Source organism: Anolis carolinensis, chromosome 1 (assembly GCF_035594765.1).
Source record: "Anolis carolinensis isolate JA03-04 chromosome 1, rAnoCar3.1.pri, whole genome shotgun sequence".
In the NCBI taxonomy this organism is placed as follows: domain Eukaryota; kingdom Metazoa; phylum Chordata; class Lepidosauria; order Squamata; family Dactyloidae; genus Anolis; species Anolis carolinensis.
The window spans coordinates 190,452,029-190,470,901 of NC_085841.1; the positions used below are offsets into that span (position 1 = coordinate 190,452,029).

Below are 18,873 nucleotides of genomic sequence, written 5' to 3' on the forward strand. Positions count from 1 at the left end.
TGAATTAATATGAGAATTGCAAGTAATCACTCTAGTTCTCTATTTTTAATGTTGTGGCTGGAAGTGATAGAAATACAGCTCCAGTTACACTCAAAGTTGTAATATGTTGCTCTCTGTGTTTTTAAGTGACCTCTTAGCACAGATTCCGTTTCGTGAATTATTTTGTCCCTTTGAAATCAGAGAGGTCTGCTCCGTAGAATAATGAACTTCCTTAAACATAAGTCAATGTTTTTCCATAGTTTTACTCTCGCAAAAATGTGCAACATGAACATGATAGTGTTGTTAAGAGATCAAGAAAAAAATAACTTAGTGCATTAGGATTTTCAGTCTGTCAAATTCTCAACAATTGGCCTTTTGTTAAACTGAGAAAGATTGGCACATTTGTTTAACCAATTAATTTTAAAAAGCATTTTAAATGCTTTAAGTAAATAGTGTGTCTTACATCCATAGAACACCCATTTCTAATAGAGGTAATGCAAATACATACTCAAAGCGCTTAAGAAATTGAAATAGAAGAACATCACTGAAAATATTTGAGCCAGACACAATTACAGATGGTGAAATAGAGACTCTGTGTTTATGTGTACCCCTATGAGACACAACTCTAGCAGAACAGTTGATCTATTCTCAAAATTTCAACAAGCTTCTATGGAACATTAGATTAAGATAACTATCTTGTTTTTCAAGCTATTTATCTCTGCCATTATCCTTTAGTGAGCCTGCCAGGCTGCCTTGAGATTTTTAGCACATTGTGTTTAGGTCCTTAGAATCAAACTGGTATAGTGAGAATGTACTGGGTTGCTGTGAGTTTTCTGGGCTGTATGGCCATGTTCCAGAAGCATTCGCTTCTGACGTTTCACCCACATCTAAGGCAGGCATCCTCAGAAGTTGTGAGGTCTGTTGGAAACTAGTCAAGTGGGGTTTATATATCTGTGGAAGGTCCAGGGTGGGAGAAGGAACTCTTTTCTGTTGGAGAAAAGTGTGAATGTTGTAATTAATCACCTTGAATGATTAGCATTGAATGGCCTTTCAGCTTAAAACCTCACAACCTCTGAGGATGCCTACCATAGGTGAGGGTGAAATGTCAGGAGAGAATGCTTCTGGAACATGGCCACACAGCCCGAAAAACTCACAGCAACCCAGTGATTCTGACCATGAAAGCCTTCGACAACACAGTGAAAATATAGATTACATGTAGATCATGGAGAGCTTCATTTATTCAGGAACAGACCCATGACCATAAGCACAACTTGCAACGCTTGTTAGTTTTTGTGACTCAGCTAATTCATTTTCAGCTTTGGATGGTAGAGCTTTGTTACAAAATTAACCTAACAGCAAGTCACATGACAATATATAAGGTAACAAGATGTATGTGTTATTTATTAAACGGTAACTCAGATCCCAATCTCTGACTAGTTTATCTTATATTTGTACCGACCTAGTTTGGTTGTTCAAATTTGTTCTCAGACACAAACGAAATAAGGCCTGTTTTGTATTTGTTTCAGCATGGCTTCTTACATTTTAAAGATTTGTTATCTGAAGTCAGATTACAAATGACAAAAGAACAGTACACATATTTAAGATTAGAAAGACGGCTAAAAATTTGTAGACGGGTGCTTAAGTGTTTTTGGCAGATACCACAAGATGCAGCCCTTGCTAATGGGACTTGCTTGGGACTGTTTACATCAGTGTAGAGAAGAGAATGAGTATCTCCGAGTTTTAATCTCAGGCACACAGTTTATACAATCTCCTTTCAGACAAAGGCAATGGAAAATAACATTCTGGAATGAAGAAAGATAACTCCAAAAATGGTTAAATATAGTAAAGGTAAATGTTTCTCCTTGACATTAAGTCTAGTCGAGTCTGACTCTGGATGGTGGTGCTCATCTCCATTTCTAAGCCAAAGAGCCAACGTTGTCCGTAGATGCCTCCTAGGTCATGTGGCTGGCATGACTGCATGGAGCACCGTTACCTTCCCACCGGAGCGGCACCTATTGATCTACTCACATTTGCATGTTTTCAAACTGCTAGATTGGCAGAAGTTGGGGCTAACAGCAGGAGCTCGCGCCATCTCACCAAATCGAACTGCCAACTTTCCGGTCAGCAAGTTCTACAGCTTAGCTGTTTAACCCGCTGCACCAACTTGCCTCCTGGCTAAATATATGGTATCTAAACAAATCCTCACACTTCATAAAATCAAAGCCTGGTATCACTCAGGCCTCTTCGACACTGCCATATAAAATCCAGATTATGTGCTTTGAACTGGATTATATGGCAGCGCAGACTCATATAATCCAGTTCAAAGCAGATAATGTAGATTATGTGCTTTGATAATCTGAATTATATGGCAGCGTAGAAGGGACCTTAGTCAACAGCATTTTGCAGAGCTCAAATTAATTTGATACATCTTTTTGGAATTAAAAATACGGATCAATTTCTACCAATAACATTTTATGAATGCATTGAAACTGTGATTAGCAAAAAGTCAGTGGAATGTTCATCAGAAATCCAATGGAGATCTGTCAAAAATGTTCTGACTACTTAATATTTCATCAGCTTAATTTAATGGGTAGTTTAATTATTTAGTGTTCCTGCTATACTAAGAAACCCATTATTAATCCATGCCAATAAAAGAATTCCCCCCCCCCTCTCTCTCTCTTTGGCCTTTTGTTTTGTTTTGCTGGTAAAATCTGTAAGACAGTGCATTAGAAGCTGCCACTAAAAGAATAGCACAGTAAAACCAGGCATAAAATCAATGTGTTATATACTCTCTCTATCCACCTAAGTTTTATAAAAATCTGGTCAGAAATGTCAACAAAATAAATAAGGAGCAGAGCTAATAAAGTAACTCATGGCAGAGGTTTTACTGGGATCTCCCCACACAGACAGACACATATACAGTGTTTGAAATGTTTAGAAATGTCACTACTAAGAAAGTTCAAACTTAGATAAATGAACTGCAAGAAAACACTGGCATTGTGAGGACTTAATACTTCTGACACCCTGTAGAGGGCATTCTTGTGTAATCTTTTTTTCTCCTCTTTTTTTTAAATGCATTAAAAAAATAATTTCCGGCTATTGAAATATATGACACCCCAGGCAGCACAGACTTCTTTCACAGCCTCCCGTTCTCATCGCCGGTCTCCTTCTCTTCTATGGCCTCGAGGCTTCGCTTGGACTTAGCATCCACACTCCCACCTCCCGTTTTGCTCAGTCCACATGACAAGCAAGCCAAGTGAACTTGCTTCATGTTCTCAATGGCTTCGTTCATGGCGTTCTTCAAGAGGTCCCCTTGCCCCTAAGCGTACATCACAAACAACACAGAAAGACAAAAGAGTCAGGCATTAATATAGATCATTACAAATCTATTAAGATATTAAGATGCTTCTGGCCTTCCTCACATTCCCATTTCAATGTCTGTGTTTTTTTTTTAAAAAAATAGGATACATACAAGGGATGAAAAACTGATCTCATTTCCCATCACTTCTGGAATTTACTGATAATATCCACAGTAAAGGCCGACAGACCAGTGAACAGTTTTTCCTCTTTGGTTTGCAGCAGCAAGACAGCAGCCAAACAGTTAAGACCTTCCAGAGACCTCACGGACTGCCAAAATTTTATGTATACAGTTGGAAGCGACCATAAGGGCCTGCCACTCCAATCCCTCTGACACATACTTCTGAAAGATGGCTATCTAGCCTCTGTTTAAATACCTCCAAAGAAGGAGACTCACCACACTCTTGGACAGCTCTTGGAAACAAATAAACTTGACAGTGGACAGCAGTCTACTTCTGGTTTTGATCAACAAAGTTTTGTAAATGTTAAACAATATAGAAGACACTCTAACCTACTGAAAAGGTGAACTGCTGCCACTGAAAGCATCTAAGACAGTGGTTCTCAACCTGGGGTCCCCAAATGTTTTTGGCCTACAACTCCCAGAAATCCCAGCCAGTTTACCAAGCTGTTAGGAATTCTGGAAGTTGAAGGCCAAAAACAACTGGGGACTGCTGGCTGAGAACCACTGATCTAAGGGTATGTCTGAACCGGACCAATATAATAATAATAATAATAATAATAATAATAATAATAATAATAATAATAATAATAATTTATTTATACCCCACCACCATCTCCCCAACGGGGACTCGGGGCGGCTTACATGGGGCCAAGGCCAGGACAATACAATATAACAAAATATAAAAACAACATATTATAATACAATTAAACAATACAATAGAGAATAATATACAGTACAATACAAAGTCAAGAAAGCAATATAACAAGGGCGGGCCGCATGAACACTAAGTTAAAACTCGGGGTGAGAAAGGGATAAGAATAAAAACCTCGGGGGACAGGGACATCAGATAGTGAAACAGTCTGGAGGATAAATGTTGAGGGGAGTAACAAAGGAACAGTTACTCTCCGAAAGCACACCGGAAGAGCCATGTTTTTAAATCTTTCCTGAAGGCTAAAAGGGTGGGGGCTTGCCTGATTTCAATGGGCAGCGAGTTCCACAAGCGAGGGGCCACAGCAGAAAAGGCCCTCTCCCTTGTTCCCACAAGGCGGGCCTGAGATATAGGCAGTGGTGACAAGAGGGCCTCCCCTGATGATCGGAGAGATCGGGCAGGTTTATGGTAGGTATCACTTGGATCCCATATGAATGGTCATGGCTGCATTCTCTGGAATCCTGGGATTTGTATTTTGGGAAGGAGCTCAGGATGCTCTGGAAGAAAGCTTTCATCTTCACCCTTAGCGTACCATTCCCAAAAATGCCATAGTTTAATTCTCAATCTCTTTTCTTAGAGTACTTTGGTGATTATAGTTCAGGACGTCGGAGGAGAGGACTCTAGTCTGGAATTTCAAGCCCACACCAAATTACGAGTCCCAAGATTCCCCAGGACAAAGTTGTGATCATCAAAACTATCAAACTGCTTTAAATGGGCAATATAAACAGAAGGCAAATAGTATTGAGGCTGCATACACTGTGCCCATTATGAGCTCCAAATACCCTGAATTTGACATAATTAATTTTTGAACTGCAGCTCCCAGTACCCTTTAGCTAGCATGGCTCATTGCATGTTGGCATGGTAATTGTTTTTGGGAGTTCAAGTCCACAGAATTAAACTTTTCAAGTTATGACAACCACTAATGCATTTCTTCTTCTTCTGAAGAGGCCATTTGAAATGTGCACACCTGTGGGAATTTTGGTAGAGGGAATGTTGTCAGCAACTCAGTAGAAAAGGTTACCCTATGAATATGCGACAGAGAGCAATAATTTCCTAGGAGCCACAGAAGGCAAATGCTATACAGATCCCATTAGCCTTCAAAAAAACACTTTGGAAGTTACTTCTAAAAAATAATTTGTAACAGCTGCAGCCAAAAAACCCACCCCAAGTAAATAATTAGTTACAATGTTTTAACTTGTTGCTCTTTACTTTCCATTTCTTAATCGTAATTGATATATATTAACTAATAGTAATTAATATATATACTGAGTTACTTTTTAAACAATCCAAATACTACAAAAACGCACGCTGTTCCCGTTGACATCATCCTTATCCTTCTGTCTCCAAATATCAGACAGCAGAATGAGGCAAAACCAGAAGTCAACACTTTAACCATGCGAAACCCCATAACTATAAACAATCATAGAAAACACAAAAGAAGAAGTCCCTAATTACACTGTATTACAGTATTAATAACATTTTGTTGTTCGAAAAAAGGAGTTAAGAGAAGTAGCTAGTTGTCTATAATTAGCTACGCCCAAGTTTTGCCCCAAACTGAACAGATAAAACTATCTCTATGATCTGTGATGTCCATTTGAAGTATGGGATATTATGGCAAATTATCAGTAGATCTGTATCTCATGGGAAAATATCAGCTGTGCCCCCACTTCCCTTTTAAAATTGGCTGTCAACATTTCTAAACAGTAGAACCCCGTGGAACTGGTATACACACATTCATTTATCCACCTCTGACAAAATATGTCATCTCTCGACATTTTCTATAGTTCTCCAGAATTATTCTTAGACATACTTGGGCCAGAAGTTCTTCATTTTGATAAAGATTGCTATTATCCACAGTTTTGCATATCCACGCAAAATCCAGAGATATAATCCACAAGGATACATAGTGGCTGTACTGTACTGCCCAACTGTCAGAACTCTGACAAACAAAAATCCAATATAATGTAAAATCTAAAACAAATAAAACATTTACCAAATAAAATCAAAGTAAAATATAATATTTGAAGCATTAGAAGTATTAATATATTTTTAAACAGCTTAGCTTCTAGAATTCCCCCAACCACCATGACTACAACCCATGTGCCTTACACTTGCTGCAGGTCTTTTTTTAAAATCTCTCCTAAAATTATCGCATTTTAAAAGAGAAAACTATATTATGAATGGGAAAACAGTCATAGTGGCATAAAGGGCTTTCTACTGGGGATATTGGCAAACATGTGTACATCTTGCTTATAGAAGAAAGATAGATTGTCCATTCATGCCAAGCTCCACAATACGAAGCTCTTTAGGTCATCACTCTATAGTCCCACAATTGCCCTTCATCAGAATTTGGCACCTGGCTGCAACCTTTTGTGATGCAATCTCCTGATGGATGCCATGTAATTTGGCATTCAGTCTATTGCTCTGAATCCAGTAAACAAGTTTGGAGGAACAATGGTAGCTGGTTGGGTTCAGAACCAGTAAACAATGCTTGGGAACAGCAGCAGGTGGAAAGACCAGCATGAGCAAATATTGCATCAGAAGATGACAACATCTGGAATAATCTAACCATTCTACTAGATGGTCCAACAATAACAAAAGAGGCCCTGTTTAGCTGGAGCATTCTGGTTTGACATCTATGCCTGATTTCCCTTTTGCGTCAGACTCAAATTAAAGTATCAATACAATATGTATGATTGCACTGTTCCGGATGTCCTGCAAGAGAAAGGAGTGGCATGGAGAAATGAGCATTGAAAACTGTAGGTCAGGATGAGGAATGTGTGACCCTTCAAGCTTTTGGTGGATTTCTACTCCTATGAGCTCTAGCCAGGATACCTAATGGGGAGGAACAATGGAAACAAGCATGTAACTACATTAGGATAGCCACATATTTACCTATCCAATTTTTAGCTTGATTATGACATTACTGTTTTGCTCAAAGCACTGGGGATCCATCCACATGAAGAGGGAAAGACATATAAGTGAAGATCATGAATTACGATCAGGAGGTATCCCCTATCCATATCTGGTGGCAGAAAAGTAAGGAGGTGGCCAGGGAGAGAGCTACGCATATTCCCTTGTGCGGATAGAATCCAATCCTTCCCATGAGACCTGGAAGCAGTTGGCGGTCACATCTCAAGCTTCCACTGTTGTGGGTTTGGGTGACTGTTCCTCACATCCTTCAACATTTTCCTACTTAGAAGCTGCAAGAAACAGATTGTGTCATCAATTACCTGGGCAGCATGCAAGAAACTAATTGGCAATTACAATTGTTTGTGAATCATTCATAGACTCCTGTGTTGATCCAAGCTAAATAACGTGGAAAGAGACAGATGGAATCGCATTGCATCATTGATGAAATCTAGAGATTTCCTCCCCTTAGTTGTCAACTGATGGCTCCAGCAAGACTGTTGTCAAAATTCAGTCACGACGCAGAAATGGAAAGTAAATTGCTTTATATACTAGCAAACCTCAGGGCCATGCGATTTGCAACAAATCTAAAATGCAATTCTAATCCTTTACAGACATTGGGCTTACATGGCTTTAGTTTTCTGTAAATCTCTGGGTCTTAGAGTACCATTTATTGAAGTCTTAAGGGAAAATCTGTCAATGATAAAGCTTCATAGATAAAGCTTGTTCTGAAATCCGCTTTGTTAAAGATTTGGACATAGTAGTCACTCTGCCTGGTAAGATCACAGTGTAAAAAAAAAGTAACATGGTTTAAGGAGGGGAGAAACCTAACTTTGTATTTATAACATATAAAGTTAGGTTCAGTCACTTTGCGTGTCTCAAATTTGCAATTTGGGACTTTTTAAAAAGGTGTTTCAATAGAGAATCTGATTACTGGGGGCCTCTGAAAACATGATTCTACATGTTGAAAAAAATGGCAGATCACCAGTGGGTGGGTGGGTGGTCCTCAGTGGCCACACAAAAGGCCCCTGTAGTCTGTACGCAGCCTTCAGATTTGCCATCTCTGCTTTCAAATGGCTCAAGAGGAAACTGGACTCTGCTGCTTCCTTTTTTAATGGTAATTTTTTGAATTTTATTGTGTGTAAATGACAAGCAAAAAGCAAGAACAAATATACAGTATTTAACAGAAAACATACAATTACAGTATAACAACAAACCGTTCCCTTCCTTCTCCACAGCCATAAACTCACCACTTATGACTTCCAACACTACTCAATGTGAATCTTAGACCTATTTGTGTATTTGTTGTGGCACTGAATTCCAATGGGAAAACGATGTGTTGTTAAAAATTCTGTTTTGATTTCACTGGGGATCATTTGGCAAATCTTTCCATTTCATTTATATAGTTTGGTGAAAAAAACTTGAGCCAAATGGATTCCAAGGGTCTATTCCAGTATAGCACTGAATGTTTGCCCTATATGTATATAATGTGATCTGCCCCGAGTCCCCTTTGGGGTGAGAAGGGTGGAATATAAATACTGTAAATAAATAAATAAATATAGTCTGGCTGATTAGAAAGATTCAGCAATAGAAATAAGTAAGACTTCATGTACACCTTAAGATTTACTGCTGGATTTTTGTTGTTCCAAGCCATAGACATCCTATTGGCTACAGCAAGGCATAATAGGGCCTATGATCCCAAACACTTGCAGACAGTCAGTTGTCCAGGTAAGCAAGCACACCATCTATATCCCCTGAACTAAATGGTCTGCTTCAAGTTCCTCATACAAAAGGTGATAAATATGGGATGAAGTTAAATTGTGCACCAAACCACCTTGGCCACAATGTGTACACATTTTGCTGGAATACAGATGTTTAAAGAATACAGAAAACAGATGGCCTAGGGGATGTAATGGGAGTGCAGAGTAAGAATGGCAATTACATAAATGTGTCACTGAAACCTCTTCCAGATGATAAACTTTCTGAGTTTGATTGTGGAGGTGGAGAAATTTCCAGGTTTTCTTAGTCTGGGGAATGGAAAAATCCTGAGCCAGTTTGAAAAGAGGCTCTGGTAAACCGTGTAGCTTTTTGCTATACTAGCGAGAAGGACCATAACAGCACAGAGGCATCGGGAGCCAGGGGAAGGTAAAGTGTCTGAAAGTCCGTATTCTTGGAATCTGCATCCTACAGATTCAACTATCCACAGACTGAAAAAAAATGTTGGGTGTAATCCTGGACTCCACAAGTCTCCAGTCTCCAATGAGTAGCTAGAATAGGAAAACAGGATTAGAATGAAATATTCCATTCCCTATTCTTATGCATGCCTTCCTAGAAGGAGCTTACTGTCTCTACTCCTCTCCTCCAGTTTGCTACTATCTCTTCCCCCATTTGTTGACATATTTATGTGATCTCTTTGATGTATGAGGTAACTTCCTCTCTATTGCCATCTTGTTTGGACCTACGCTTTGACCACATGGTCGGTCGCCATTTTTCTTCTCTTCTGCCTTTTATCTTCTCCTGTGTGGAAGCATCTTGCTATTCTCCAGGCAAGATGTAGCTGCATGCACATATTTTTCTGATATTTTACCTTTTGCCTTCCTTTTGAATATGAGATTTAGAAAGTTAGCTCCAAGAACTTTCCTGTCCAGAATGTATTTCTTTTACTTCAATAAATACTTTCGAACTTATATTTTGACTCTGCAATCTTGTGCCATCCTAAGCAACAGAAGCTTATCCCAGCTCACCACACAGAAGTTTCTGCTGGTTGTGAAGTGTGTTTCTAGCACTCTGCTATATTTTTGGTGGAATCACCCCAAGAGAGGGTTATTTTGAGTCTAACTGCTCAATAGATTCCCAAAAAAAATCCAAAAAATGTCCAAAAGGCACATCTTGATTTGATCATTTTATATAAAGGGCTTCATTTTACTACACCATCGCATATAGAGAGAATTGAGCATTCGTGGATTTTAGTATCCATGGGGAACCCAACCACAGCAGATACCAAAGTCCCACTTTAGTTTTCAGAGTGGGCTTCACACATCAGATTGTACTCTTACGTCCTATGCTAAACTATTGTTGGAACAAGATGGTTCCAAATAAGCAGAAATTGGACATCCTTCACTTGACCATCCTGATTAACTCTAACTGTGCTTCCTATTGGAGCCTTTCATCATCGGGCCCTTCCACGCAGCCATATAACCCAGAATATCAAGGCAGATAATCTACAACATCTGCTTTGAACTGGTTTATCTGAGTCCACACTCCAGTTCAATGTGGGTTTTATACAGCTGTGTGGAAAGGACCAATGTTCACACTCATCATCAGACCCAAGAATATAGTTTGCCTCATCTCAAAAAAGATGTAGGAATAGTGCTGGCCTTCAGCTTTTTTCCTTCAGTCATCCAATTCCTGTGAAAAGTTACAAAATGGTATGGGAAGAAAAGCAGTTTCAAGTGCTTACAGTTACATTCTTATCATTATTCAAATCCATTCTCTGTCCTGCAATTGATGGGAACATTTCTGCATTTTTAAAGGTTTTGGATGTCCTTTAAGAACTAAAGACTATCAGCCAGTGACTCAGGGATTTTAAGGACATCACACACACACAGCTGCTTTGTAGCAGCAATAAGGGAATGCCAAAAATAGTCTGAAGTAACATCACAAAAGAAAATGAATGGCAAACATAGGTCCCTTGTGATACTATTGCCATATTACAGCAGGGAATTGTTTCAGCTGACAAGCTCTTGTTGAGAAGCCATATGTTAGCCTTGAAAAATGGGTGACAAACACAATCAACCCAAAGGAAAATGCCAGCAAAATTATGTCAACACCTTAACAAAATCAAATGTGAGAAAGGATGCAAGTCTGCTCCAAAGACGTCTGGTTAAACCAAAATAAACCTTGGGGAAACCAGTCACTGTAATAATCTCAGAGTACAGAACAATTTTCTTAGCACACACGTACAAAGCAGTCATTCTTTCTGTCAGACAAAGAAAAACCACATTTCTCTACGTTAGCCTTACGAGGATTTTGCATGCTGATGTTATCACCGATTCTAAAAGGAAATATCAAATCAAGGTAGAAGAAATCTAAGTCAGTATTTGGTTGAAATGCTGTATAAGACTAAACGTTATTAATAATGTTGCTTAATAAAATATTAAATAATGTATCTAAACGGGGGTGCATTTCACAGACGACTCCCCCCTCAACATGCATTCCTCTTTCAGTCATCTTTTCAATGGAGCCATTGTTTACAGCCAGTTGTTTCAACAAGGAGTCTTCCTTCCAGCAACGCATTTGGATGGATCATATCCACTCACATTTCCAAGCAGTGTCAACTCTCCACTAAGAGCCTCTTCAAGAACCATGTCTGTTTGGTCTTGTTTGTGGTTTCTAGTAACTGTCACGTTATAACAGATTTGGCAGAATAAATAACATTATTGAACAGACATGCTTGACTCAGCATACAGTTCAGCTGAATTGCCTGGATGATGTTACAAAGATGAAGAAGGGATATTTTGAGAGGGAAATGGCACAAAGTTGCAGTTGATTAGGACAATAAACAACTGCACACCAATGCCTTTGTGGAAGCGGGTCTTTCAGGAAGGATCTAGAGAAGTGCTTCTCAAAGTATTGGGCCCTGAAACAGGGCTGGTTCCTGAATCATTGGCTAATGGTTCCTGATAAATTGACAGGAAGAAAAAAAACAATCAAATACCATGCTAGTCCCTGTCACATCAAACTCCCATATGAAAGGAATGTGAAGCTTGTGAAAGAAGCAAGTGAGCTGATTGTGTTGCTGGAGATTATTTTGGTCCACATGTTGCTTGAGAGGCGAATTTTGGCAACAATCTATTCTCGGGTGAGCAAATCTGCAAGCGTTCATGGGCACCCAGCTGCCAATTCACCACAATAAGCAAGCTACCAAGAATAAGAGAGCAATGGTTCTCAACCTGGGGTCCCCAGATGTTTTTGGCCTTCAACTCCCAGAAATCCTAACAGCTTGTAAACTGGATGGGATTTCTGGGAGTTGTAAGCCAAAAAATCTGGGGACCCCAGGTTGAGAATCACTGTCTTATTTATTTACAGTATTTATATTCCACCCTTCTCACCCCAAAGGGGACTCGGGGCAGATCACATTATATACATATAGGGCAAACATTCAGTGCTAAACTCTAAACTGGATTATATGGGTCTGAACTGCCAGATAATCTGGGATAACAGAAAACATGGGATCAGTTCCTGGGATATAGGGCTTGTCTTGATGGGTCCTTTGTTTTAAAATTCCTTTGTATTGTGCCATGTTATTCTTAGTTGCCTTGAGTTCCTATGGAGAGAAAGGCGGGATAAAAATAAAATAAATAAAGCAAAGTACAGTAGAGTCTCGCTTATCCAACGTAAACGGGCCAGCAGAACGTTGGATAAACAAATATGTTGGATAATAAGGAGAGATTAAGGAAAAGCCTATTAAACATTAAATTAGGTTATGATTTTACAAATTAAGCACCAAAAAATCATGTTATACAACAAATTTGACAGAAAAAGTAGTTCAATACACAGTAATGCTATGTAGTAATTACTGTATTTACGAATTTAGCACCAAAACATCATGATGTATTGAAAACATTGACTACAAAAATGTGTTGGATAATACAGAACGTTGGATAAGTGAGTGTTGGATAAGTGAGACTCTACTGTATAGTATTTGGGAGTGCATTATAAACAAAAGGACAGAGGTTCAGCCATACTGTCCGAAATCAATGGCATTATCTCATATATCTATGAAGTTATCTATATAGTGTTTTCTGTCTATGAGTGTATGGTTAACAAAAATGGATGGAATTCACAATGAATCTACCAATCAACTTTCACTATGTTCTGGCTGTAATAGTCTTTTAACTTTACTTAATAGGCAAATCAGACTTCTTATGACAAAAGAATCATAAATGCATTAATGATAAGCCTTCATGCTTTCTCTTGCTTCTGAAAGAACTGGGCTGTGGATTATGATTAAACAGGCCTATTAAAGGCAGCAAGATTAGTTTGGCTAATTCTGTAATAGTCTAGGGAGAATTCATTGTCCTGTTAACGAGTTGTTTCAAAGGCTCCAGGCAGAAATATGAGCAACTGAAAAGGCAAGGAGGGAGAAGAGAATACCAGCTGTCTTGTCTGCTGCAGCTCCTCCACATCATTAAACTACAATGTATCTCCATTTCTTTTCCAGATGCTGGAAAGAGGCCATCTAAAAACATCTGGATGAGGCAGAGAAGGAAAACTGATTTGCCTCTTATAACCTGCAGAGTTTTAAAAGAAAAGCTTTATCTTCTTAGGGACTGAGTACAATCGAGTGGCATTTTAGACGCAAATTTGACACCCCCCGCCCACAATTTCAACCTGATGCCAAATAAGTGAAGGGATGCTGACAATAAGATCCGAGAGACAAGCCTAGAAATATATAACCTCACCTTATATATATAACTACAGATGACTGAAAGGAAATTTGTTTTTGTGTAAAGATGTAGGAATCCTCTAGGAAGAGAAAGGGCAATCTAGCCTAGTAAAGTTTGGCTTTGGTTCACAACACCATGGAATGTACTTCATGACCTCTCCTTTTTTCCACCTAAGTTTAGCCCAGAACACAGGCCTTTTTAATGTTAATTTACTTTGGCACTCCCTTTTTAAAGGATAACACTGTGTTGCCAGTACTCTTTCCAGACAGTCACTCCTATTTTAAGGAACATGCTGATATATACTGAAAGGAATTTCTCCCAACCTACAAGATGTCTCTTTCCAGGGAAACATGACAACATCTAGCTAGGCTTGTGTAGCAAAATCTTTTTCACTTTAAACACTAAAAGCAGAGCATATGGGCTTTGTGTGGCACTAGAGTAGTGGTTCTCAATGTTGTAGGTCAGATGTTTTTGGCTTACAACTCCCAAAAAGTTGTACCAGCTGTTTGCCAGCTGTTAGGATTTCTGTGAGTTGAAGGCCAGAAACAACTGAGGATCTGAGGTTGAAAACCACTGCACTAAAGTTAAACTCATCAATTTGCTGGTTTCACACTGTGTGTATGTATGTGTGTGTATGTGTATGTGTATGTATATGTGTGTGTGTGTGTGTGTGTGTGTGTGTGTGTGTGTGTGTGTGTATTGCTACAATTTGACTTTAGCATATTAAAAATCTATATATCTCAACTTAAAGGAAAAAGTGCTATTCCCAAGCAGCACACCCTCCAATTATCCTGATTTGGAAAGAACTGTAATCCCTGGGTTGCTGTGAGTTTTCCAAGCTGTATGGCCATGTTCCAGAAGCATTCTATCCTGTCATTTCACCCACATCTATGGCAGGCATCCCCAGACGTTGTGAGGTCTGCTGGAATCTAGGCAAGTGAAGTTTATATATCTGTAAAATATCCAGGGAGGGAGAAAGAACTCATGTCTGTTTGAGGCAAGTGTGAATGCTGCAATTGGGCACCTTGCTTTGCATTGAATGGCCTTGCAGTTTTAAAGCCTGGCTGCTTCCTGCCTGAGGAAATCCTTTGTTGGGAGGTGTTAGCTGGCCCTGATACTGGTAGCCAAATTTTGTTCATTTTCATTGTTTCCTCCTTTCTGTTGAAATTGTCCAATGATTTCTCTGTGTAGCCTGACATGGTGGTTGTTAGAGTGGTCCAGCATTTCTGTGTTCTCAAATAATATGCTGCGTCCAGAATGGTTCATCAAGTGCTCTGCTATGGTTTCAACAACACAACTATTATCCCACTTTTTCAGCTCCTTTAAAATGTCTCCCTTTCTTTCTTCTCCTCCTACTTTCCCTTTCTGTCCTAAGCTTACTTCAATTACTGCAAACTGAAAACATCATTTCCTGAACAGAAGTGTATTTTTCTGCACAATTATGTTTTCTGCATAAGGAAACTTAAATGCTGCACAGTATATGTTATTTTCTGCAGGAAAAACAAAAATAGACTTTCCATAGATGCTAAGGTCCAAACTGTGAAGATTCTCACTTTGCAGGTTCTCCTCACATAATTAAAAAAAATCATTTCATTTGTTGTTGAATATCTGTGAACATTCTTTCTATCCTTAGTAATAATTCATAAGAACAGATTACTTTTTCAAGACTGTAATGTATGATGGAATCATTTTTCAAGGTCTGGCAGAAACATAGCAATAAGTTATAAAACCTAAAATCTAGATCAATTTCAAAGGTTTAGAAGTTTCATCTCATCAACCATTTCCTTTTTAGCAGTAAATGAAAAGCATGATGGTAACTGCAATGGACAGTTGCTGCACATAAATTTGCCAGTGTGATACATACAATTTTGCATCTGTTTTATGTAATCATGAAGATATTTGATATAATTAATACATACCAATGGGTATGAAGTCTGTAAATGTCTGTTACCACCTCTTGGGACCTCACCAGATGGGCGGGGGAAAGAGGGGGAAAGCGGAAGGAACTGTCTCCCTTCGTTCCCTACTGTCTTTCCCTGTCTTCTGGGATGGCCTCCCATTCCACGCTGTTTCCTGTTGTTTCCCCGATTCCTCCCTGTGTTCTCCAATCAGGTGTCGGGTAGCAACCAACTCCTGAAAACAGAGTCTTCTCTCCATTTTAATACGCTGGCAACACCGATTCCCATGGGCAGCCACCAGAAGTGGCAGTGTGTCGTAGGAGGTTCTCTATGGGACTCCATTTTGCCAGCACCTGAAAACTGTAAGAAGACACAGAGAAGACTGTGTCTGATAAGGTTCCTGGGGGACCTTATAAACTGGGAGTAGGGGGTTGAACCTAACAGTATAGGGCTATCCCAAGATATATTCCTGTCCTATGAAAGAAAAACTTGAATCTTTTTTCAATGTTGGTAATGAGATAAGGTTCTCTACCAGTCCAGAAGACAACAGGCCATTTGTGTGAAGGGGGTTTCAGGACAGATCCTGTAGCACACACAACTCTGTCCTTCAGGATAAGAAAATCCAGCAGCCTCAGAAGGAACCGCCTGGAGACTGTGAGTGCTCTCCTTGGGTAGTTACCGCACTCTGCCTCGTGGTAGAGCTGGCTCTGTGAAAACATCTACTAGAAGTCCTCAGCCATTTCCAAGTTTCCACGGGTTTATTTGCTCAATAATGTGTCTTCATCCCCACTGGAGGATGATGTGGTGAACCTTCAGTGCTTCAGCCCTAGTGGGAATCCATGTATCTCCTTTTATATGTGTGTATGCTCATAAGACTCTCTCAGAGAACATTTTAACACAGGCTGTCACCTTTTTCCGGTGGTGCTCTAAAAATAAACTAAAAATTTCAAGGATTGTCTCTCTGTGAAATATGGGCACACAGCCCTTCCCAGAAAACTCACATCCTCCAAAAATGCTAGAGAAGGGGAAGATTCAATGCTTTATGGCTCTGCAATCTCCTCCATATTCTCTGGTTCACTTGACCTATTTAAAACTAGCTATAAGTTGTCAAGGATACAAACGCAGATGACTGGAGTTTTCTACCATTGTTTTTACTGCAAAGCCCTGTAATCCTTTGATCAGTTTAGCTATTCTGACAGCTCTGGCATAAATCCTCTTCAGCACGTTAAGAGCTCATAGAATCTGCCAGTCTAACGATGTGGCTGGAGCTGGAACTGTAAAGCAAACTGCCATTTTGACGTGAACCACCTGAATTCAAGGCAATTTCACAAAATTCTCATTTTCACATTTTCAATTTCCTATTTCATTTGGTAGCATTCTGGAGTCTCATCTGAAGGATCCATGAGCCCTGTATCAACTGTACATGCCATGCCTGTCCCCAAAGGGACAGGATGGGAAAATAAACAAACAAAATAAAAGTCATAATTTAAAATCAAAGATCAAAAAATCTCAGCTTCCAATTGTATAATCTCTAGTCTTTTTCTGCAGACGATGGGGAGCTCCTAGAAAAGCCAACTTAACAAAGGAAAGTTTGAAGAAAATGAGAATAGGGACAATGGAATAATGGTATTGCATGATGATATGACAATGATATTTGACAACACGGTACTTTATACTGAATACCATAAACAAAATTTTATTTTTTTAAAAATTGCTATTATCTTCACTGAACCGATAATTGATCAGTTTAGAGGTATCATTGGTTTCTCTATTTCAGCAGGAATACTACTAAAAAGAGTGGGTGTGTTGCTATCATCCATGTAGGCTTCATATATAGGAGGAACAACTACACTACACAAACACACAATAGGAAACTCCTGGTTTGCGATGTTTTTAGACTACAATTCCCAAAATCCCTTCCCACAGACAATGCTTGAGGCAGCTAATTGGTATTACAGGCAAAGCATCTAGAACAGTGATTCCCAACCTATGGGTCCCCCGATGTTTTGGCCTTCTACTCCCAGAAATCCTAACAGCTGGTAAATCCGCTGGGATTTCTGGGAGTTGTAGGCCAAAACACCTGGGGACCCACAGGTTGAGAACCACTAATCTAGAAGGTCAAAGATGTATAGCAATCTATGTCTCATTAGTTCTACACAATGAATGGCTATCAGCACAAACAATGAAATAAGACTATTAGGATAAACATGCCAATGGCACAAATCCCTGCCCAGCAAAATGCAGGTGGGGTTGAAGAGAACTGAGTCAAAAGCATATTTGCTTTTGACCTACAGAATAGAGCCACAGTAGAAGATACCTGAAAGACCATACAGCTATTTCTAGAGTCTGGGAAACATACTTTTTTGGGTTCTTTCATTTCTATGTGACCTTACAAGGCTTGCATATTTTTCAGTCCAATCATTTAAAACTTGAAATGGCAATCCTATGGTTCTATAGATCCAGACCATCCTTACAGTCAAGATTAGAAAATGAATCAGCAGATGACTACAGTTCACAGATATGAGTTTTATTTTTTTAGGTAAATCAGTAAAAGATTCCTTTTATAAACACATAAAATACCTGCTATGACTCCAAAAGAGCTTGCTGTGATATCTAGGATAACAACCAATTTTAGGAACATTTCTCTCTTGGCAGAAAGCAGTCAACAACTACAGTTCTAGCAAGGTGACAGACAGGTCAGAGATGTCTCAGGGTAAAAACAGTAAAGATCAGAGCTGTCTTGTATAGTGTTAGCAGACTTAGTCATCAGCATGGACAGGATGCTAACTGCTCTCAAAGAGATACCTGGAAGCTTCTGGTTCTGCAACAAAAACCAGACCTATAGCTCCTGAAAGCAACATCCAAAAATGTAGTCAAATGAGTCTATCACAGAAACTGTGTGAGTAGAGTCACTTCATGTTTTCACATATGCCCATGCTGACTGATGCTGATGAATGCTGAAAGTCAAGCAACATCAGAAGGATCTCAACTAGGAGAAGGCTGATCTGACATCTATTTTAAGCAATCAACAGGAAACCTGGTGATAGGGTTGCCTTAGGGTTGCAATAAGTCCAAAACAACTTGAAGGAATACAGCAACAAAGTGGAATAGCAATACTTATCCTTATCTTTTATGTTGTAGGTCAGGAGATGATATTATGGAGTATATAAGAAACTAGAGGTAAGGAGAAAGTATTTCAGCTTAGTTATTTTCACCCCCTAGGATGCACAGGAACTGTTGTAGCCTGGCAAGCATTGGATGAGCTTTCTGAGAGCTCAGAGGATAAGGAAGGAGATGATAGTTTGCAACCTGTAATTTCTGAGGAGTCTGGGGAAGATAGCAGGGGCCTGCAGAGAGATGTTTTGGAATCTCCACGACATTCCCAGGCAA

The 18,873-nt window shown here is 39.3% G+C and overlaps 1 protein-coding gene across 3 annotated transcripts in view; it reads right to left on the minus strand.

Annotated features, from left to right (window-relative positions):
• Positions 1-222: 222 nt before the first annotated feature.
• The window catches only part of plcl1 (phospholipase C like 1 (inactive)), a 278,934-nt gene continuing 260,283 nt past the window's right edge, over positions 223-18,873 (minus strand). For all 3 annotated transcript variants that reach the window (XM_062962738.1, XM_008120065.3, XM_062962740.1), the window contains exon 6: positions 223-3,298. In XM_062962738.1, coding sequence (XP_062818808.1) covers positions 3,116-3,298 — 183 coding nt within the window. In that variant the 3' untranslated portion in view covers positions 223-3,115. The remainder of the gene's footprint in view (positions 3,299-18,873) is intronic.